Genomic DNA, 23548 nt, shown 5'->3' on the forward strand with positions numbered 1-23548 from the left:
TTCCTACTTGGTGGCGGGAGCGTGTTGACTGGTTTCTTACGGCTTGCAGTCTGGGAGACCCTGCCTTTGGTGTACAAGTGGAAGACTTATGTTTTGCTTCCAGTACCTCGGAGTGGCTCTATGTGGGTAATGAGAACGACTTATGTTGTTGGTGGCTCAGGCCGAAAGTGGTTCATTTGCTAAACAGTAGGTGTATACGCATTTCTTTCCCATAATTCTGTAAACATGTTTAGATGCTGTGTTCTTTTTTTAAGTCAATTGAATTGTTGTTCAGAGGTTACTATGTTTGGCCATTAACTTATGCAGACATTTAATGGCAAGGAAGTGTATTGAATTCTGGTTTCGAGTTGTGTTGATTATGTGGGGAAATTGCCTTGAACAAACATTTAATTAATTAGTAAACAACTGAATGCTATTTGTGAGTTGAAGTTTGTGTTCCTAAACATATTAACGATTATTTTTTGTAGTCCACTTATGCAGTTAGGCGATTTACAAGGCCTGTGGTGTTGTTTCCTTTTAAAAGTATTATCAGTGTTATTAATAAAGAAGTGTGTTATAAAAAAAATAAACAGTGAATGAAGTGCCCCAAATCCCTTTGGTCCACACATTCCGTCATTCACCCTTGGGTGGTATTAACAAACCGTGAAAGCCCATTTCACTCCGTAAGTAGGCTGCCGAAACATATCCGCATCGCAGGCTTCGTTGAAGCCAAGACATTGCACCAACTGGTACACTGTTGTCTTCTTAAGGTTATGATACACAACATCGCTCTCGGGCGACCGCTTTTTCCTATGACGTTGGAAAACATCTGTTGTTTCTTTCATTTTATCCCATAGTAGAGCTTACTCATAAGGCATAGCGGGAAATTTAGGTAGTACCGTCATTGGTATTAGTATCTTCGATTCAATGCTAATTGCCTGGGAATATTTATGGGAGACGTACGGAATAGATGAGGGTAGTGATGTGGAACACACTGGTCCTGGTACCACACATTAAAGCCTTCTGCCCTTGTATTCTGACTGAAGAACGTGTACAATAGTGTGAGCTAGACAAAAAAGGCAAAGTATTTGGTCAGATAAATTACAGCCTAAATGTTTATTGTGAATGTTCCTGTGTCGCCGCAGTGGCTCCAGGAGAGCGAAGCGGCAACGTCCCAAGCGTGGCAGTCACTAGAATGAAATCGTTTTCCCTAATGAGTTAAGAGTATTTTCATTTAGCTAATTACGTGCTGCATAAATTAAATTCACGGTAAACGTCTTGATGAAGGACGTCTCGACTGGATAAAGTTGAATACTCTTTTTAAAACAGTATATGCATGCTGATACCTTATAAAGAATTCCTTTTCGGTATGCAAAGATATATCACGGGGAAACAAATTTAATAGGCATTGCAAAATACTTCATCGGTTTGACAGGTATTGTATTTCCAAGGTTGGATCATCGAAGGGGTCTGTAACACTGTACTCACTCACTTCTATCCTAATATACGACTATTTGAAAGTTAAAGGAGATTATTTCTTCCTAGTGCAGTATTTACGAACATCTATGATGTTTTAAAAGTCACACTGTGTCTTGTTCATAAATTGCATCACTGACACTGTGGTTCACATTTGTTACTGTTTTCATATATGCCCGCTGTGTATCCCTCGCATAAATCCTATTTATTTTCTTGTGGAATACATACTTATGCACAAGTGAAGAGCTTCTGCTAAAAGTAATCCTGTTGGACATCAAGGGACGCAACCATAAAAAGTATATTTTAGCTCATCGATTTCTTTATCCCGAAATTTGGCCGTAATTATCATGGCAAAACCTGTTGAACTTAAGTATTCAGTCTGGGGTATATTATATCGTTTTTCCAGTTAATGTTTTCACCAATATGCACACCTGAGCACATGACATCCTCATCCTATGTAGCATTTCTTGTTGGTAATCCATAGTAATTTATTTCTCACAATACAAAACTAGATGATCAGTGTTTCTTTTCTATAAAATAACGTCTTTTGTCTGTACCAGTTATTAGTAACTACGAAAGCAGTTTTTCTGTTTTTTGTGTTCACGTTTCTTACCTCGGCCGAATAAATTTTGAATCTTCTGTAGAAAAGACTAAACCTGCATCGTGATTGAAGTATAACACATCAGTTAACTTAAATACGTTTGCAAAATGAATGAACTGTTGCAGAAGTTTTTACTCATTCACAATAGGGCTGTTCCCGCTGCCTGAAGAACGCTCAAGTGGTAGAGTTACGAAAGTTCTCCGAAAAGTTCTCAGCATGACAAAAATCTTTCATGTTAAAGAGAGAAACTGTAACAATCTCTAACTCAAAACTTCGTTTGTAATTCTTATTAGATGTTACTAGGCTATGCTCACAGACTTCAGGAGCATGTATCTATTTATAGGAATAAAATAGTCCGATCTGAGCACAGTCAAGAACGCAACGAAATTCATTAAACCCAAATAGAATTGTGTTAATGGTTATGGAGGACAAATGCATTACTATAACAGTATTCATAGTAAAGAAGAGAAAGTATTTCTGTAAATGGGGTACAATTAACTTCTCAAGGAAATTTATTGTCCTGGCGCGAATATTCCAATTAAGGCCGTATATATTTCAGTTTCGGTTGCGTATGCAATGATTAGGTATAAATGTTTCCAGCAATTAAGGAAATATGTATATCACTATAACATATGAAGATTAGCATCTCCAAAACGAAAGTAATGTCAGTGGGAAAGAGATATAACCGGATTGAGTGCCAAATAGGAGGAACAAAGTTAGAACAGGTGGACGGTTTCAAGTACTTAGGATGCATATTCTCACAGGATGGCAACATAGTGAAAGAACTGGAAGCGAGGTGTAGCAAAGCTAATGCAGTGAGCGCTCTACTACGATCTACTCTCTTCTGCAAGAAGGAAGTCAATACCAAGACTAAGTTATCTGTGCACCGTTCAATCTTTCGACCAACTTTGTTGTATGGGAGCGAAAGCTGGGTGGATTTAGGATACCTTATCAACAAGGTTGAGATTACGGGTATGAAAGTAGCTAGGATGATTGCAGGTACTAGTAGATGGGAACAATGGCAGGAGGGTGTCCACAATGAGGAAATCAAAGAAAAACTGGGAATGAACTCTATAGATGTAGCAGTCAGGGTGAACAGGCTTAGATGGTGGGGTCATGTTACACGCATGGGAGAAGCAAGGTTACCCAAGAGACTCATGGGTTCAGCAGTAGAGGGTAGGAGGAGTCGGGGCAGACCAAGGAGAAGGTACCTGGATTAGGTTAAGAATGATTTTGAAGTAACAGGCTTAACATCAGAAGAGGCACCAATGTTAGCACTGAATAGGGGATCATGGAGGAATTTTATAAGGGGGACTATGCTCCAGATTGAACGCTGAAAGCCATAATCAGTCTTAAATGATGATGATGATGATGATGATGGACATAAAATCAATATTATAATTATTTCTTACAGTCTTTCAGCTGTTTGCTTATCGTAATTGTTTCTGTTTCAGATTTATCTCCTACTTGGAAACTGTCATGAATCCAATAGCGATGACGCAGTTCGCTTTCAGCGTTTTGGTAGCCTGCGTCGCGCTGTACCAAGCCACATACGTAAGACATAATTTCTTTGATTTGCGTGATCAGCTATTTACATGGATTTCTGTCATGTGCTGATTTTTTATCGTTACGTGATAACTTCATAAAACGTCATCAATTATCTTGGATAGATATGCTAGTATATTTCTTCTCCCGTACTTTTTCCAACCTATAAGTCGTTCAGTTACGAAATAAATTACATCGATGTGTATTAGGACATTTCGTCACTCTGTCTCGTCTACTAACATGGACGTTTGTCCCCACATATTGTATTATAAATAATGTCGCTTCATCCGTTGATCGTACGTCTGATTTGTAATATTATTCTTTAACTCTAATTAAAAGGCGTATAAGACAGGAACGCAGTCTTTTGACCCTATCTACATCAACGTTGACGAGAAAAGGACAGGTTCTGGATTGAAATTTAGGGTGATTTCAATGATGAGATTTGACGGAGACATTGATATCCTTAGTGAAAGTGAAGAATAATTACAGGACATGTTGAATGGACTGAAGAATCTAATAGGTACAAAATATGGTACAGGAGTAAATTTAAGAAAAATGCAAGTAATAAGGAGTAAGAGTTATGAGATTAGCAGTAAATTTAACATCAGAATTGTTGATGACGTTGAATAAAGAAAGGACTTCATAAAATTTAAAAAATTCTGCTACTTTGGAAGCAAAGTATCACATAAGGGACGAAGCAACGAGGACATATAAAGCAGCCTGACATGGGTAACGAGGACACTCCTGTCCAGAAGAGGTCCATTAGTATCAAACAGAGACCTTAATTTGAGGCAGAAAACCCGGAGAATGTATGTTTGGAGCACAACGTTGAAGGGCAGTGGACTATGGGAAAACATGAAAAGAATAGAATCGAAATGTTGCAGATGACGTGCAATAGAAGGATGTTGAAAATAAGGTGGACTGATAAGATAGGAAATGAGATGATCCTTCACAGAATTATCGAAGAAAGGTGCATACGCAAAGCACTGAGACAAAGAAGGGGCACAACGGTACAACATATTTTAGAACAACAGGGAATAACTTCTGCAGTATTACAGGAGGCTATAGAGGGCGAAAACCTTGGGAGGAAACAGGGTTTGGAATAAATGGAACAATTAATTGAGAACGTAGGGTGCAGCGCAACTCTGAGATAAAGAGGTTGGCACAAGAGAGGAGTTTTTTGGCGGGCCACTTCAGAAGACTCATGGCTCAAGGGGAAAATAGCTGGAATCACTGATTTTGAAATGTTTCAGTTTTTGCTCTTCTATTATCATTATATTTACATGTTACTTTTATACAATACATTTAGTGTGTAGCGTCCGCACAGTTAGAAAATCTTCGTCCTCCTTCTTATTCCACTGTTTAATGCTGTTTTTTTCTGAAAAACGTTTCCTTCGTTTGCGCTGATTTTTTTCCTCTTTTTCTACAATTACTATGTTTTTGGATATGGTTGAATACGAGAGAGATACGTTTTCTTCCGTGTCTTTCACAGGATGGGAGCTTAACCGGAAAGAAAGCAAGATTAACATCTAATCGACGACCATATCATTACGGACAGATCACAAGCTAGCACAGGGCAAGAATGAGAAGAGAATGAACCGTATTCTTTTCACAGAAATCATCCTAGTATCCACATTAATGGACTAAAAAGAACAGGAAAATCATCAATGTGAATGGTTAAACGGGAAAATAAACCGTATTTCCATAATGCGGGTCCAGACCTTAACCAGTGTGCCACCTAACCTAATAGAAGCGTAACTTCAGATTTGTTTTAACTGCGATATCTCCCTGCGTTTTGCTTATTACTAAACTATACTCTGTCCGAACAGGCGCCTGAAGGTCCAACGGTACCGACCGACCACCGTGTCATCCTCAGACGGTAGCCACCACTGGATGCGGATATGGAGGGACAAATGGTCAGCAGACCGCTCACTCATCTGTTGACGGTTTTCGTAACCGAAACCGTTGCTTCTCAAGCAAGTAGCTCCTCCTGACTGAGTTCACCCCGCTTGCCAAGAGTGCTCTGCAGACCTGAACGGTTACCGATCCAAGTCCTAGCCCAGCCCGACAGCGCTTACCTTCGGTAATCTGATGGGAACCTGTGTTACCATTGTGGCAAAGCCGACATTATGCTTTTACCCACCTCAAATTACTTGCAAATTAGTACTTATGTTTCGTTTCTTAAATCTGACGAACCTCACCTTACTTTCGTAAGAAGGGAAAGTTCATTTCTATCATGTAGTCGCCATACATTTTCATGGCTTGTTTACTGAGAGTCATAACTAGTGTGTCATCTCTTCATTATCTCCTACATATGTATGTGTTATAGCAGTTTTCATAAACATAAAGCGATTTCTGGATGGGAAGCACGCCACGTAGTGTTTCATTTCATCTACATCTACTTTCCGCAAGCCACTGTATTGTGTGTGGCGGAAATTACCATGTACAACCCGGTTTCTTGGCCCACTCTTCTCTTACAGTCGCGAATGATCTGCGGGAAGATAGGTTGCTGGTAACGCTCCGTGTGAGCTCGAATCTCTCTAATTTTACCTTCATGGTGCTTTCTCGAGATATACCTTGGAGGAGGAAAAATTTGGTTGCCTCTTCTAGGAACTTACGCCCTCAGAATTTTACTAGGATACCACACCGTGATGCACTATGTCTCTGTTGTAACTTCCGACATTACAGTTGGCCGACAATCTCCGTGACACATTCGCATTTATTAAATGAACCTGTAATGAACGCGCTACTCCAAGAATCTTCTCTATTTCATGCATCAATCCTATCTGGTACGAATCACAGATTGATGCTGACGGCTGTGCAGAGGTGCGTACGTCGTTCCTCGACACCATCGGGCGTGGCCAGTACTTGGATGAATGACCGTCCGGCTGCGGCGGCTGCTGTTGACAGCTTTCCCTTTAAGGCAGAGGGGTCGAGGGGTGGTGGCACAAATTCCCCGATCACCTGCCTTTTCGCCAGTGTCCTGGATTGAATTCCAAATTTCTCCACAGTGTCTCACGAATTGAGCAGATGCTGTTGATGGTGATCCGTCCGTCGGATGAAAACATTTTCGACGGGCCTCCTGGTGCTCCTAGAGAAGTGGGCTATATGCCGGCACCGGGTCCCACCCTGTCCTTTCTCTCATCTCCAATGCGCACATGGCATTACGTACAAACACATTCATTACAGTCGCTACACAGGTACACTACCAAACATAGCTCTCCTACTTCGCGACGTGAAGTTGCCTGAGGACGCAAAAGATAGGAAAAGCCCTGCCAATTGAGCGGCTGAACCTTCCTTTCGGAGTGTCCCAGCAATTCTTACAACATGACCCCTTACATTACTCTTACAGATTGATGAAGAATATTTAGCTATTGATCGAGGAGGACTTTGTAAGCTATCTCCTTTGTCTTTTTTTTTATAGTCCTGTCTTCCTCAGTTGCGTGTAATATTACGGTATATTCAACTTTTTGTAGTCATGTCTTCCTCAGTTGCGTTTAATATTACGGTGTATTGATAATTTTTACTTATGGACCGTCTGACAGCAACTGAATAAAACACAATTTTAGTGGCATATGCGTTTCGCCTTTATTTTCTGCAAGGCATCATCAGTGGCCTGGAATATGTATATATTTTAGCTATTTAATTTACATTTTTGTCACAGAGCCTATAGGTTATAAACAGTTCTGGTGGTTGGTATTTCCTATTAAGTAGTAATGTATTGAACTGTACTTACAGGTTGCGTGGACAATTTCTTACATATTACGCTCCTGTTGCATTTTTGGTGTTGTTCTTCTTCTTATGAATGCCAATTTGCGGTTTGATTCCCACATTCCACAGCACTAAGAACTGAACGCTTATTTCAATGCAATGTTTTGGTTTTTGTTGCCGACTGTCAAATGTTTTTGCCAAAGATCGAATGTTATTGCCAAACTTTCGAGTGTAATTATTGAAGTATCTGTGATCTGATCTTGTATGCATTTGTATGTGTGTGAATTGGTGTGATAAAATTCTTTTTGTGCTCTGTGTGTGTGTGTGTGTGTGTGTGTGTGTGTGTGTGTGTGTGTGTGTGTGTTATGGTGTGCCTTTTTTCTTTTTTTGGCTCTGCTTGTGTGTGTGTGTATGTGTGTGTGTGTGTGTGTGTGTGTGTGTGTGTGTGTGTGTGTATGTATTTTTTTATGTTATCATTTCCTTTATTAAGTGTAGTAGGGAGCCTGTGCTGATGTGTGTTTGTTCAATTATCACATGTTTGTTTTCTGCTATGGCTTTCTGGATGTGGAAGTTCTCTTGCGTTTGTATGTTTGTCATGATTGCTTCTTCTCATTATTTTCATTTCTTGTTCCATGGTTGTAGGATGATGGTTATGGTGTTTTAAATACTGTGCAAATGTGGAATGGTTTGTTTCATATTTCCAACATCTGAGATGTTCTTTGTATCTTGTTTCAAAATTCCAACATGTCATGCCTATGTATACTGCATCACAACTTTGACAATCAAGTTTATATATTCCTGATTGTTGGAATTTGACCCTCTTGGTAGCTGGCTGGCTTAGGTGTGATTGGGGGTTTTGCCCAGGTTTATATGCTATTTTGAAACCCTGTGTCTTTAGGATGTTTGCAACTCTGTGTGTTAGTTTATTTGTGTAGGTCATGGTGCACCATCTGCTTCTTTTCTGTGTGTTGTTGTTATTGTGAGTGTTTGTTGAGTGTCTTTGTAAGTTTTCAGCTTCTGAGTTCTTTTGTATTCTGGAAATGTTGTTTGTTTTGTATTTGTCTTTTTATTTTTTGATTGAGCCTGTGTACCACATGTGTCATACCTGTTGTTCCTAGCTATTTCTATGATTGTACTCATTTCTTGATCATAATTTCTCTTGCTGAGTGGGATTGTGTTTAATCTACGTAACATGTGTCTTAGTGCTGCAAGTTTCTTGCTTTGTGGGTGGTTCGATGTGGAATGTATTATTGTGTCTGTGGCTGTGGGTTTTCTAAAGATGTTGAATGTATGCTTGGCATTTTCTTTTTTCTTTGTAATGTCAATAAAATTTATTTGATTTTCTTTGTCTTTTTAAAGTGTGAATTTCATGTTCTGATGAGCTTTGTTTATTTCTGAATGGAGTTCATCTATTTTTTCACTTGGCTCATCTAGCAGACAAATAATGTCATCCACATATCTGTACCAATATATGATTTTGAAACTTTCATTAGTGGTTATCTTTTCAAATATCTGATTTTCTAGGTGACTGATGAAAATATTTGCTAGTGTTCCTGATATTGGGGACCCCATGGGCAGTCCATCACTTTGTAGATAATATTCTTTCTCTAACTGAAAGTAGTTTTGTTCAGTTGTCAGTCTGAGCATATCTGTTACTTCTTTTATTGCGTCGGCTGTGAGGTTACTGTGGGATGAGAGATTTTGTTCTATGATTTCTATTGTTTCTGTAATATGGATGGAGGTATACATATTTTCTATATCGAATGAAATCAGTGATGCTGTGTGTGGTACCTGTATGTTCTGTATGTTTTCTATTAGGTTTCTTGTGTTTTTCACCGTTCTGTTGTTTTCTACTTTATAGTGTTTTGTAACTAACTTTTGGTGGTGTTTGGCTATGTGGTATGTTGGGGCTTTCTTGAAGTTGATTACAGCTCTCATTGGCATTCCGTCTTTATGTACTTTCGGTTGATTGCGGAGTGTTGGTGCTTGTGGGTTTTTCTGTGTTATGTAGTATTTCTTCTGTGAGTGTGTGTTCAATGTTTTTCAGTGTTCGTTTCACATTTGCCTGGAATCGTGTAGTTGGATCTGACTTCAGTTTTTGTATGGCACTGGTGTTTATGTGTTCCTTGGTTTTAGTGATGTATTGCTCTTTATCCATGAGTACTGTTACATTTCCTTGTCTGCTCTTGTTATTAATATGTTATTGTCTGTTAACTTTTGTTTTAACATTTTCATAGTGGCTGCTTCTGTTTGGTTGTTCTCATTGTGTGTCTGCTGTGTTTGTTTTATTATGCCTTTTATTTCTTATTTTACTAGTTCTCTAGTCAGTCCTATGTTTATTTCACAATTATTTTGTTCTTCACGTGTAAGGATGTGTTCAGTTTCTACTATGAGATTTTCTATGTATTGATTGTTCACTTTGCTATTGGTGCAGTGTTTCAAGCCTTTTTCCAAGAGCATTTTTTTTTCATTTTCGTGTAGTTCTGTCTCTGTTAGGTTAACTAAACGTGGATGGAATGTGTTGGTGTTCATGGGGTTTCACATTTAAAATGTAACTGTATTTTTGCGTCTTTTTTACTGTTAGTTTCATTATGTTCTGTTTATGTTTGTTTAGTAAATGTATCATTGCTGTGTGTGTGTTGTTTTCAGTTTTTTCTACTAGTGCCATGAAAACTGTGGCGTTTCCTACGTTTTTTGCCAATTCTAGATGAGTCTCATAAAGCATCATGTTTAGGTGCTGTTTTTTCAAATAGAGCATCTTAATTTCCTGTAGTAACCGATATCGTTCTGCAAATGATTTCGACTTTTGAGCCACTGTGGAACTGTTTTTAAGCTTTACATTAATGTAACTTGGAATTAAATCTTTCTTTTTGCATTTTTATGTGCTGTATCGTCTTATGGAGTCTGAGATGTATTTTCTTGAACCTGGTGTACACGTTGACAGATAATGCTTGACATAGCTGTACTATCTTCAACTTTTTGTAGTCATGTCTTCCTCAGTTGCGTTTAATATTACGGTGTATTGATAATTTTTACTTATGGACCGTCTGACAGCAACTGAATAAAACACAATTTTGGTGCCATACGCGTTTCGCCTTTATTTTCTGCAAGACATCATCAGTGGCCTGGAATATGTACATATTTTAGCTATTTAATTTACATTTTTGTTACAAAAAAGGCACACCATAACACAAACACACACGCACACAGCACAAAAAATTATCACACCAATACACACACACCCACACAAATGCATACAAGAACAGATCACAGATACTTCAATAATTACACTCGAAAGTTTGGCAATAACATTCGATCTTTGGCAAAAACATTTGACAGTCGGCAACAGAAACCAAAACATTGCATTGAAACAAACGTTCAGTTCATAGTGCTGTGGAATGTGAGAATAAAACCCCAAATTGGCATTCATAAGAAGACGAACAACACCAAAAATGCAACAGGAGCGTAATATGTAAGGAATTGTCCACGCAACCTGTAAGTACAGTTCAATACATTACTACTCAATAGGAAATACCAACCACCAGAACTGTTTATAACCTATAGGCACTGTGACAAAAATGTATATTACATAGCAAAAATATATACATATTCCAGGCCACTGATGATGCCTTGCAGAAAATAAAGGCGAAACGCGTATGGCACTAAAATTCTGCTTTATTCAGTTGCTGTCAGACGATCCATAAGTAAAAATTATCAATATACCGTAATATCTCCTTTGTTTCCAGAATGGAACTTTCACTCCGCAGCGGAGTGTGCTCTAATATGAAACTTAATGGCAGATTAAAAACTGTGTGACGGACCGAGACTCGAACTCGGGCCTTTCTCTTTTTGATGGACTATATATCCTGACGATTATTCCAATGAATCTGTTTGGTTGTGTCCGCTCCCGGTAGCTGCGTGGTCAGCGCGACAGACTTACAATCCTAAGGGCCCGGGTTCGATTCCCGGCTGGGTCGGAGATTTTCTCCGCTCAGGGACTTGGTGTTCTGTTGCCCTAATCATCATCATTTCATCCCCATCGACGCGGAAGTCACCGAAGTGGCGTCAAATCGAAAGAATGCATCAGGCGGGCGGTCTACCCGACGGGAGGCCCTCGTCACACGCCATTAATTACGTTTGGTGCTTGCCTTACTTGCAGTTTATTCTATATAATGTTTCCACTTGAAATCGCTCCGTACGCATATCTTAGATATTTCATGGATGTGGCCGTTCGTAGTGATTGTTGTGCAATCGTGCGACGTACAAGAATATGTCCTGCCTATTTACATGATGCACCTGTTTGCGCTCATCGTCAGTTGCCACTCTTTGTACCAAGTGTCGATCCTCTGCTGGTTTTCCTCCATTTCGCCACAATTGTCTACTGTTGTAATTTCTGTGTACACATCAGAAGCAGCGTCATGGAACTATGAGCGTTATCTACTATGTAACCTACATAAATATTGTGTAAGGTAATGATCCTATAAGGCTGCCTTGGGGATATTTTTACGTCTGAAGCTATTTCTCCTTTAAAAACTGCATATTGTGTTCTGTTTGCTAGAAACTCTTCAGTCGAATCACACATCTCGTCTGATATTCCGTGCGCTAGCATCGCCGCGCGGGGTAGCCGCACAGTCTCCGGCCCCTTGTCACGGTCCGTGCGGCTCCCCCAGTCGGAGGTTCGAGTCCTCCCTCGGGCGTGGGTGTGTGTGAGTTGTCTATAGCGTAGGTTATTTTAAGTTGGATTAAGTGATGTGTAGGATTAGGGACCGATGATCTCAGCAATTTGGTCCCATTAGACCTTATCACAAATTTCCAAATTTCCGCTAGAATTTGGATGATTAAGTGGATGTACTGAACGCCTTTCGAAACCCAAGGATCGTGGCATCTGTATTCTGATTTCTGATTTCTGGGTATCCCCGACGAACACAGCGAGTTGGGTTTCACACCATCGTTGTCTGCCGAGTCCATGTTGATTCCAACAGTGGAGATTTTCAGTCTCCAGAAATGTCGTAACATGCGAGTACAAAACATGTTCTAAAATTCTACCACGCACTGACGTAAGCCGTATGTAACTATAGTTTTATGCGTCCTTTCGACGACCCTTGTTAAGAACGTGAATGGCGTGTGCTTTCTCTCAATCACTAGGAACGTTCGCTCCTTCCGTCGACATACAGTTTGATGCTATATAGGCCTAGAATCGCATATCTGTCCTGTCAGGTTCGGTATACTTTCCTCTGTTGAACGATTTCAATTGCGTTTGTATGAAGTGGTCATTTCTTTCGATATGTATCATCTTGATGTTCGTGTGACATTTTTACATGGAACCATAGTATGATATTCCTCGGCAAAATAGTTTCGGAAAAATGATTTTAGTACTTCGGCCATCTTTCTATTGTCCTCCGTTTCGATGCTATTACTGTCACAGAGTGTATGAAAAGATGGTTTTGACTGTTTAGTAAGATTTGATGTGAGACAAGAACTTCTTAGGATTTTCTATAATATCGGTATATAAAATTTTACTTTCGAATCCGTTAAACGCTTAATGAAAGGATTTCCTGACATTAATTTTGGTTTCGTTCACTTTTTGTTCGTCTATGACGCTTTGATACGTTAAAACAGCAGTGAACCTTCTTTTCTTTGCTTTCGGGGGAGCTTTCTAACGTCGTCGTCGAGCCTTGGTGGGTCTTTCCCATCCCTCATAACATCGCTCGACACATTTCTGTCTTAAGATGTCTTGTATAGTAGTCGTGAACTTTGTCAATTTGCGCTTCAGTCCTGATGATGATTGTTTCATATTGACCGCTCATGGAGTCCGAACTCTACACCTATGACGTGTATATGCTGATTGAAGCGAGGATTGAAAATTTGTACCAAGCTGGGATTCGAAGACGGATATCCTGCTCACTAAGCAGATGTGCTAACCACAACGCCGCCCTGGCACAATAGCTTTGCACAAACGCACAGACTACCCTAGCACACCCATATCCTGAATCCAAATTCTCACTCACACCTCAGCCCACTTGCTATTCACGCTAAACTCAAACAGCCATTCCAAACGTTCTCCAACTGTATTGGAATAGCACAACAGCGTCGAACGAAACACGACGTTCTAGCTGAAAGCCAGGCATAGTTGCTGTCATCAAATGAAACTGTATGGTCCTAGTGACCTTTTCAATTCTAAAACATCTATGCTGTATGTATGTAGACTGCAGCGTCGAATGAAACGAGAAATGACTGGGATTTGGATTGAGGAAGCAGGAGTCGTAGGGTAGTCCGTGGAGCTGTACAAAACTACTGTGCCAGGATGGCGTAGTTGTTAGCGCACCTGCCTTAGTGAACAGGAGACTCGGCTTCGAATCCCAGCCTTGGTAGACATTTTCATTCCTCCGTTTCTTATCCCACATGCTAATCAGAAATTTTCTGCTACCTTACTATTTCGAGCCATATTTAGTGATGCTTTTATGATTACTGATTCCCAATATTGAGTCGAAAAGTTAGGGCCTCTAACGAGGAAATCTAAGATATTTCTGATTAAATGCTCAAGGTAATTTCGGATAATGGGTTTAGAACAATATCATATTTGTCACTACCTGCCCTAATCGCTACATTTATAATGGAACGAATGTAAATGACGTGCTCCTTCCTACTCTGTGTAGTTACACTGAAATTGTAGTCCTTTACCAGGGGCCTTCAGTAACCACTGGAACACATTGTTTTCGGTCAGTTTCTGTTGAAAAAAACTCGCAATTAGTTGTAGAACATCATGGACTATTCCCGCTTCCACCTTTATACTTAAATGAAGTTTCGATAGGTGGTGGCGGTTTACGTAGCCTTCAAAATGGTGTCTGTAACAGAGGTCTGTACCAAGCAAAGAACTGTCACTGAGTTTCACGGAAACAAAGGGTACAGCATATGTTCACAGGCGCGTGAGAAAGTCTACTGAGACCTGGCAGTGAACAAAAGGGGGCGTGAGGCGTAGCGGTCGCGCGGTTCCAGACTGTAGCGCCTAGAACCGCTCGGCCACAACAGCCGGCGCTGCCCAAATGGACGTCTGTTGGTAGTACTGACAGACTCACCCAGCACTTGAGGTTCCTCGACGCCTAATAGAAGACCATGAAGAACAACGGCGGAATTGCTTGCGGTTTACGAGACTGATCGTGAAAATTTTTTGTCGAACTCCATCACAGGCGATGAATCATGGCTTCATCTCCTCTAACCGGAAACGAAACGGGAATCCATGGAGTGGCGCCACACTACCTCTCCTCTCAAGCAAAAGTTCAAAGCGGTGCCCTGAGCCATGGCGACCGTCTTCTGGGACTCTGAACGGGTTGAAGTGATGTCATCGCTTGTGGTGCAATGGTGACCTCTGAAGTTTATTGTGCCATCCTCAGGAAATTGAAGAAACGGCTTCAGCGCGTTAGTCGCCACAAGAAAGCAAACGGACTCCTTCTTCATGGCAACTCAAAGTCCCAAGCGGAGCTCACAAAATTTAGTTGGACGGTTCTTGCTCATACACCCTACAGCTCTGATGTCGCACCTTCCATCTTCCACTCGTTTGGCCCATGAAGCACGCCTTCCCTGGGAAGCAGTACGTGGATAATGGAAAGGTTATTCATGCTGCAAGACGTTGGCTCCACCGTCAACAAGCAAAGTGGTACCAGGTGGACATACAGGCCCTCTCGGTAAGATAGTGTAAGTCCATCGTATTGAAAGCAGATTATATTCAAATAATGGCTCTTTGTAGCCAAAAGAGTGGGGAATAATATAGTGGATCGGCCCACGCTGTGTAGCCGCGCGGTCTTGGGGCGCCTTGCCACGGTTCGCATGGCTTCCCCCGTCGGGGCTTCGAGTCCTCCCTCGGGCATGGGTGTGTGTATTCTCCTTACGGTAAGTTAGTTTAAGTTACATTAAGTAGTGTGTAAGCCTAGTGACCGATGAAAAATCACATGGTTCAAATGGATCTGAGCACTATGGGACTTAACATCTGAGGTCATCAGTCCCCTAGAACTTAGAACAAACCTAAGGACATCACACACATCCATGCCCGAGGCCGTATTAGAACCTGCGACCGTAGCGGTCGCGCGGTTCCAGACTGTAGCGCCTAGAACCGCTCGGCCACTCCGGCCGGCTAGGGACCGATGATCTCAGCAGTTTGGTGGCATAGGAACTTACTACAAGTTTCCAAAATAGTGTATTGGAATATTCAATAGAACCAACCCGCTTTCAGAAGATATATGTGTTGCATTACTTATTGATCGCTCCCCCTAATAATACAAGCATTACTTCATTTCATGCTAATTTGACATTTGTTGCATGCAGCCTTCATCGTATTCAAGTTTCAATATATTACGCATTCCTGAAAGATTACTAACAATTTGATACCATCACAGAATAAAACATCTTTTTCGTAAGATCTGGCTGCTGTGTAAGTGCTGTATCTGATGCCTGCTTCTGTCTTTCGCCACAGAGCGAGGACATCAGCGCCGCCTGGAGATGCGCGGTCTTCCTGCCAACACCGGGAGCGCAGGTGTTCCTCTACTGCTGGGCGGCGCACAACGTTATGGAGCAGGTGAGCCAACTACGATCAGAAGGACAGGCACAGAATACCTCAAGTTTTGCATCTCTGTTTGTCAGTACAAGCTGTGTGTAACTAGATGAGAGAGTTAGCGTTCTGACTCATTACGGGCGTAACCATGTACAATGCTACAAAGTAGGCTTAATGTGCAAGTTATACTTTGCTACAAAGTAGATTTGTTGTGTAAGTTGTACTTTGCTGGTGTATCAAAGTAATTGTAATTCTTCGTGAAATTTTATTTAGATTCACAGAGTAATTGTGCACACTGCGTCCGGCTGGCGCCTTGCTTTTCAACTACGTGGGTACTCTGCCAACCATCCTTCAATCGTTATTTAACACCATTTCCGGAAACACGTAGTCTAAAGTGAACATAATTGCATGAAGCGAGACTGACTGGAGACGTCTATTTAACAGTATCCCAAACTACTCTTCCTCACGACTTGGCTTACGTAAAAGCTTCCGCGTTCTCGCCCTGAGTGCCCAGTCGGGACCGACCGACCTCCATATCGTCCACTGGCAGGGGCGACATCCGATGCGATATGAGGGGATGGGGCCAGCACACCTCTCTCCCAGACTTCGACGGCTTTCTTCGCCTTGATGCCGCTCCTTCTCATTCAAATAGCCCCTCAGTTGGCATGACGAATGTTAGTACACACGTCATACCAGTCCTCCCACCAGAGACAAATCCCTGACAGTACTGAGCGTCGAACCCGGGTCCTCCACATAGCAGCTAGAGAGATAAAGTATTATATACAATTCGCAAACCCTAATTTTAAATACAGTGGGCTAGTAGCATATTTAGGAAACGGTGATGGAAAGCTTCTTGACGTCCAGTGTAGGCAACATTGCATTCGTCAGCACGGTCAAGTTTCATGGACAGCTCCGTTACCAGTTGTAACAACTGTCTTTTTGAAGAGTTATCTCTAGAACGGAGCACACTGCGGTACAGCCCGTACAAGGAGCCTAGTTGCTAGGGTTGTGGACATTTCTGAAGCTGAACACCAATCTCCTAAGAAAACAGAGCGCGTGAATAGGTCTAGACAGAAAGAAGTCAAGTAGTATCATAATTTTTTCATGGTCACTCTTTATTTTAGAATGAGACCTGGATCGGCCTGTCTGGGCAAGTGAACTCACAGGGCACAGACCATTAATTATCAACACTTTTCGGTGACTGTTTTTGGTCACCACATATATCAAAACGTCGCAGTGATGTTTACTGATTTCAGTAATGTCTTTAAACTAAGAATACTGGACAGTAACAGAATAGATATTCAACACATCCAAAAACAGGAAAACAAAGCGTTATAAGTTTCTCCGTAGAATGATTCCGTTATACATGTTTCTTCATCTCTCATTGGATTGGTATCTCAATCGGTAAAAGAGAAACCCATGTAGGGCAGCTTTGTCGTTCTTCAGGCTGACCATCCCTCTCTTAGAACACTTTTTTCTCACTAACCGTGCCACAAATTCATCTCCTGCGCTAACCTCTTCATCTAAGAGTAGAAATTCAACTCTACTTCCTCTGTTATTTCTTCGATATATTCAAACATTTGTCTTCCACAATAGTTTTTAGCCTCTATAGTTCCCTATTGAACCATTGAGGTTATTCCCTGATGCTTTAAGACAAGTCCCATCAACCTGTCTCTTTTTCTGCTGTGTTTTCCACATGTTTCTTCCTTCACCGATCCCATGGAGAACCTCCTGTTCATTTATCTGATCAATCCATACGTTTTTCAACATTCTACTGTAATATCACATCTCAGACACTTTTGTTCACTTCTCTTCTGATTTTCCCACATTCTATAATTCACTAACATACAACAGTATGCTAAAAACATACATTCTCAGAGATATCACGTTGAAATTTATGTGAACGCTACAATCTACGATCGCTTGACAGTGTAGAAACTTAAAACTTCTCGCGTCAGTGTAATCAAGAGATATTGCCATTCATGTCATATACGTATTCCGATAATCGCCGACTTACTCTTCAAAACCTAAAGATGAAATATCCATATACATAATTAAATTTGTGCAGAACACATATTGTCTAGAGCTGCGACTGGAGTGGAGACTCTTACAACTGCGGGATACCCAAGGATGGAGTATGGTGGTGTAGGCCGGCTGGCACTCTGTCCTGTAATGAAGTAGCGTAATATTTATACGAGCTAAATGTTACAGTTCCACAAATAGTGAAGGCCATTTGGCAATCTGTGCTATAATGAAGTAGTGTTATATGTATTCGAGTAAAGTGTTAAAATTCCTTGAAGAGTGGAGTATGGTAGCGAAGGCTAGTAGATACTCTGTGCTACAGTGAAGTATTATACGAGTTAAATGTTACACTTCCATGAAAAATGGAGTTGGGTGGTGAGGTTACTTGGCACTCTCTGCTGCAATGAAATAGCATTAAATTTATTAGAGTTACGAGCTACGAGTCTGCAAAGCATGGTGTACAGTGGCAAAGCACAGTTGGTGATCTGTGCTGTAATGAAGTAGCGCCATAGTTATTTGAGTTAAATGTTACAGTTCTGCGAAGTATGGGGTACAGTGGAAAAGGTCGGCAGGCCCTCTATGCCGTAATGAAGTAGCATTATATTTTCTTGAGTTCAGTTTTAAAATTCTGCGAATCATGGAGTACGGTGGAGAAGGCCTGTTGGCGGTCTGTGCTGTAACGAAGTAGCGCTACATTCCTTAGAGTTAAACGTTAGAATGTCACGAAGCGTGGAGTACAGAGGTGATGGCCAGTTCTGTAATGAAGTAGAGTTACATTAGTGTTAAGAGCTACTGTTCCACGAAACTAGTTATGAAGGCCAATTGGTGCTCTGTGCCATAGTGAAGTAGCGTTAGATTTGTTCGGGTTACGTGTTATAATTCCGCTAAGCATGGAATACAGTGGTGAAGGCCAATTGACGATCTGTGGTCTAAGGAAGTAGCGCTAGATTTAACCGAATTAAGTGTTACCGTTCCGCAACGTATGGAGTACAGTGGCGAAGGCTAGTTGGTGCTCTGTGCTGCAATGAAGTACCATTACATTATTTCGAGTTAAGTGTTACAGTTCCGTGAAGCATGCAGTACTGCGGTGAAAGCCAATAGGCGCTCTCTACTGTAATGAGGGAGCATTACATTTAGTTAGATGTTACAATTCTGCGAGGCATGGAGTACGAAGGCCTTCGGTCGGAGATTTAATGAAGACTTCTTAATTCAGACTTTTCACTCGTGCGAGGTGAAGCAATGGCTTCCGGGATGTGCCATATCATTTGGAATACTGGTGCTCTGGCTGTTTGTCAGTCTTACACCCTATGTAGCTCTCTCGCTTGAGTTGATATTGTGATGGCTGGAGAAAATTTACAGAAAATTTTTCATTTGCCAATGATGTCTTTCTGTGGTGCAACACCCCAGAGCACGAGTACCGTCCATACTTGTCGAGGTTTCTTTATTTTTTCTCCATTGATGTAGTATCATATTGCAGTTGCCAAAATGTATAGATTAATTTTTCGTAGCTGATGTTCAGATGCGTAAAGTTTTGTGAACAACATCATGGTCATCGTTGAGTGTAGAGTTATTTATTTTTACAACCCACTATTGCAATTTCGATCGTGTGGCTATTATCAAGTGATACAACTGCGCTTTTGCACATGTCAAAACCTGAAAACGTTTGGCATGATTGCAGGTCGTCATAACATCTCTGTTTTGGCTCTTTAATATTACCATTGTTAACATCTTTTACATAGATCACAAATTAGTGTACATTGTTTTGCAAGTTCTATTGTCAATAGACTTCCAGTGTAGCTGAAAACGACATAAACATCATGTTTCAAATCTAAGTTGAAAGTGTTCGTTAGGGCACCAGAATTTCAGGTTACTGAAATCTCTGTGTGATCATTCAATTATACATGTTCCTTAGTTATCCCAAATACAATTAAGTGAATATCATGAAAGACATACACCCGATTTCGTTTCGTGGCATGATCAGAAACTGTGCACCATTTCGTATGTACCTCGTTGTAGACAGGATGTTCAACCACAAACTTTCTTCTCGTCACGCAGGTATGTTCGCTTGTGTCAGTGACATGTCTGATACCATGAACAGTTTTCTTGGTATATACAGTGTGTAATGAGTGTAAGTGCAGATATTTCTATTGGTAGCATTTTAAATAACATAGTTCTTATTATAGGAAACAGTGATCTATAATTATTATAAAGTGGAAGCAGTCTTGATCGCATAATTTTTTTAATGTAGTGACCGGTTTCGGTCTTATTATAAGATCATTTTCAGACCATAGATATCTGCCGGAGGCGGTGGCGCATGGCAACCCTCTTGCTTGTGGCTGGTGGTGAACTGCCTAAAACTAAAACTAAGTACTACTATAGTACTTACTAAGTAATTCTGTAGTATTCAAAGAACTGTGACTGACGCTCGAACAACAGGGACTTACATGCATTGAGAATAAAAAATAGTGCATTGAGAATGGCTAGCTACTAGCCGAAATCTGGATTTGCGCAATAAAATCTGGAAAAAGGACGACTGATTGCTGCACTCTGTAATTTGTAAGTCACATGACAGTCGCTGTGTGCACCCACTTTTCGAAATGAAGATAACCTGATAATAATTATAGCTACTATTGTACCAATTACAGTCCTGTAAATAATCTTAAAAAGTGACACTGTTTACAATATTGACTGAGGAGAAAATGAAATCACGATGTAGTGCAACATTAACCTAAAAATAATCGTAATGACAGACGTTATTGGTCACGACTGTTATTTTGGATAGTTTCCTGTTCCTTCACAGCTATCCGCATGTCACGCTCAGTGACGTGTGCATCTGTCGTTCGTGGGAAGAGAGTAGCAAATTGTCTTCCAGTCACAAGGTATGATGTTTCCCGTGGTTTCTCGAAATGAGAGGAGTTTTAGGGTGTTGCCTCTGCAAGTTTTTTCCAGTATAACTAGTGTTAAGCATTTATTTTTATCGACGACGCCAAGTCGTTAACCTCTAACTGAATGATTTCTTCCGTCTCCTGTTGGAGTTTTCGTAGCGTTGAGCTTAGTCCCACTTGCGGCCGTGGCGACAATCACTAATCTCTTCAGCGATGTGCGGGGTTGAGACAAAGCAAATGCTATTCATATACCGGACGGCTACGATTGAAGTTTAGCCATTGACGGAGGCTCTGTGTGGGCTGTTAGGTATCGTTTGGTACTGGAACTTGGTATATATGCTAATGCATTAAAGGCGAACCGATTTACACTGGAAAAATAGTTCCAATTTTTCCCACCAGTTGAAATGTGGCGCTATACAATGTTTATATGAAGGTATTAAAACAACGATGTCATTTGACAAAACGTAACACCAGTGAACAGTATACCAATCGAGATGGGAGATTTTGCATTGTTAGTTAAACTTTTTATGTGAACGGTAGCAATTAAAATGCTGCATTGAGAGAGTATCGCTGACTGAAAAGTCTGAGGAGAGCTGTAGTATCGGTAATTGGTTTAAACGAGACGATTCTGAAATTCGAAAAGACGGGTGAGTTTGGTGTGGCACATGGAAGAGGAAGCCTTCCTATCCCGCTGGAAGTTATTGACATGTTTGCTTCCTGTACCTGACAATGCAGCACATGCCTCGGATAGTGGTAGTCATGCAGTGTCACGAGAGTTGCCCACCTATGGTCAATAGTACGGAAACTTTGCGGTTTATTTTATACTGATATACATAGAAGACCGGGCCGTGCGGCAAATGGAACCTTGAGATCTACAGAAATGTTTTGAATTCGCTCTTCAGCTTCTGGCACGGATCGAAGTTGATGACATTCTGTCGGGAAATGATCTATGAATAGCCGCGCTGTATTCTATGGAGTGACGAGGCACATTTTACACTTCTGGGTGCAGTGAAGCATTTGGCAACCATGGGGTCATTTTCCGCGAGAACTGGCTATCCGCAACACCCACTCAGTGATGTCGCACCAACCCACAGTGTCTCGGAAGTTTTGCAAAGTTTCATGATATCTTAATTGTGGTGGGATGGTAGGGTGAGTAACATGTACTGCTTGTGACGGCACTTAGGGTAAAACATTTTGTTTGAGATTCTAATCAAATATTTCGTTTTATAATATAGGTAATCAAGGAAGCAATTAAATTCAGTTATCAAGGGAATTACGTGGCTAAATTTGTCTTGCGTCAAGTTTATAGGTTTTCAGCTTAGCTTTTGGAAGGGCGACATGTTTTCATTTTTCACCCACGCTGGGATTTCTCCATTGTGCTCTAGAGGTTTCCTTGGGGAGAGTGAACTGTCACAAGCCATGTCTGTCGGTAACAGCTAGCAATTTGTAGTAATTATCAGGATTTTTTTTATTAGTGAACTTACCTTGCTGTGACTTCCCTTCCAGCTGTAGCGAGTGTTCGATTTTTAATACAATCACATGAAAAAGTTTGTCCGAGCCTTCGGTGACGCGACCCTTTGCTGACTGAACTGTGTCCAGATAGTTTGTTAAGAAATCAACCTTCGTAAGAAACAATACCATTAAAATGATTTTTGATTTGTTAAATGATTACTAATACTCGAGTAGAGAATGCTTCGTGTGAAAAAATGTCCTTTTTCACGGAGTGTAGTTCACTGGTCTTTCCACCTATGTGCATTCCACAACTCCTCTCCATATCCTGGGACTAGCGAGATCATCTGTCCTGCTTGCGAAATGTGTTTTTAAGGGGGGTAGGACGTCAAGCAGGCCGACTTACAGCAGGAGAGTCACCACAGGACATTTTAATTTCTACTGTCTATACTTTTACAAATTTTCGTGCAACGACGCTCTGAGCCTGTTTTTTAGGGAATTGACTAGTTTGAACCTGGGACCTGTTGCTGGTAAGGAGACGTCAGACCACACATGACATGTAGAGTTCAGAAGAGTTCAGTGAGACTAGCGATGATATAACCAAATACTTAATGATTTCAGCGTCAGCTCCACTGCACTCCCTGTAAAAGAATCTTAATACTAACTACATTCAGTGGAAGGGGTTCAAGGCTTTCCTATTTTTATTTATCTGGTAAAATAACGTCGAAAAAGCAGTTAAGTTTACCATTGGAAATTTTATTCTACTCACAAAACATTGTTTATAAATTGCACTATTGATAAAAGGAAATGTTTTAATACAGGATGGTAAAAACCAACTGCGTTCAACAAAAATGTGAACGAATATTCCCTGAATGGGTTTCCAAGTTCTACAATGGATCGAACGATGGCCTATGCCGTATCACATCTATAATCTAGGTTTAAATTAAGTTTCACAAAAGAGAAAACTATCAAAATGGTCTACAGTGACTCTCAAATATCTTTAATTACTTATCTAACTTGTCGTAAATTACAGTGGCTGATGTGGCTTCTTAATAACTATATAACAGAAAAATCATCGCGTTTCAGATTTTTACTTCAAGTGGCAAATGTGAACACCATGAGCTTTAATTGACGATCGCCGCGCGGGATTGGTCGAGCGGTTTAAGGCACTGCAGTCATGGACTGTGCGGCTGGTCCCAGCGAAGGTTCAAGTCCTCCCTCGGGCATGGGTGTGTGTGTTTGTCGTTACGATAATTTAGGTTAAGTAGTGTGTAAGCTTAGAGACTGATGATCTTAGCAGTTAAGTCCCATAAGATTTCACATACATTTGAACAT

The 23548-nt window shown here is 40.8% G+C and overlaps 1 protein-coding gene across 1 annotated transcript in view; it reads left to right on the forward strand.

Moving 5' to 3' along the window:
* The window catches only part of LOC124545890 (odorant receptor Or2-like), a 133002-nt gene that overhangs the window by 89991 nt on the left and 19463 nt on the right, over positions 1-23548 (forward strand). Inside the window, exons 3-4 of the mRNA XM_047124849.1 lie at positions 3511-3610; positions 15780-15881. Coding sequence (XP_046980805.1) covers positions 3511-3610; positions 15780-15881 — 202 coding nt within the window. The remainder of the gene's footprint in view (positions 1-3510; positions 3611-15779; positions 15882-23548) is intronic.

The sequence above is a fragment of the Schistocerca americana genome, chromosome 8, assembly GCF_021461395.2.
Source record: "Schistocerca americana isolate TAMUIC-IGC-003095 chromosome 8, iqSchAmer2.1, whole genome shotgun sequence".
In the NCBI taxonomy this organism is placed as follows: Eukaryota; Metazoa; Arthropoda; class Insecta; order Orthoptera; family Acrididae; genus Schistocerca; species Schistocerca americana.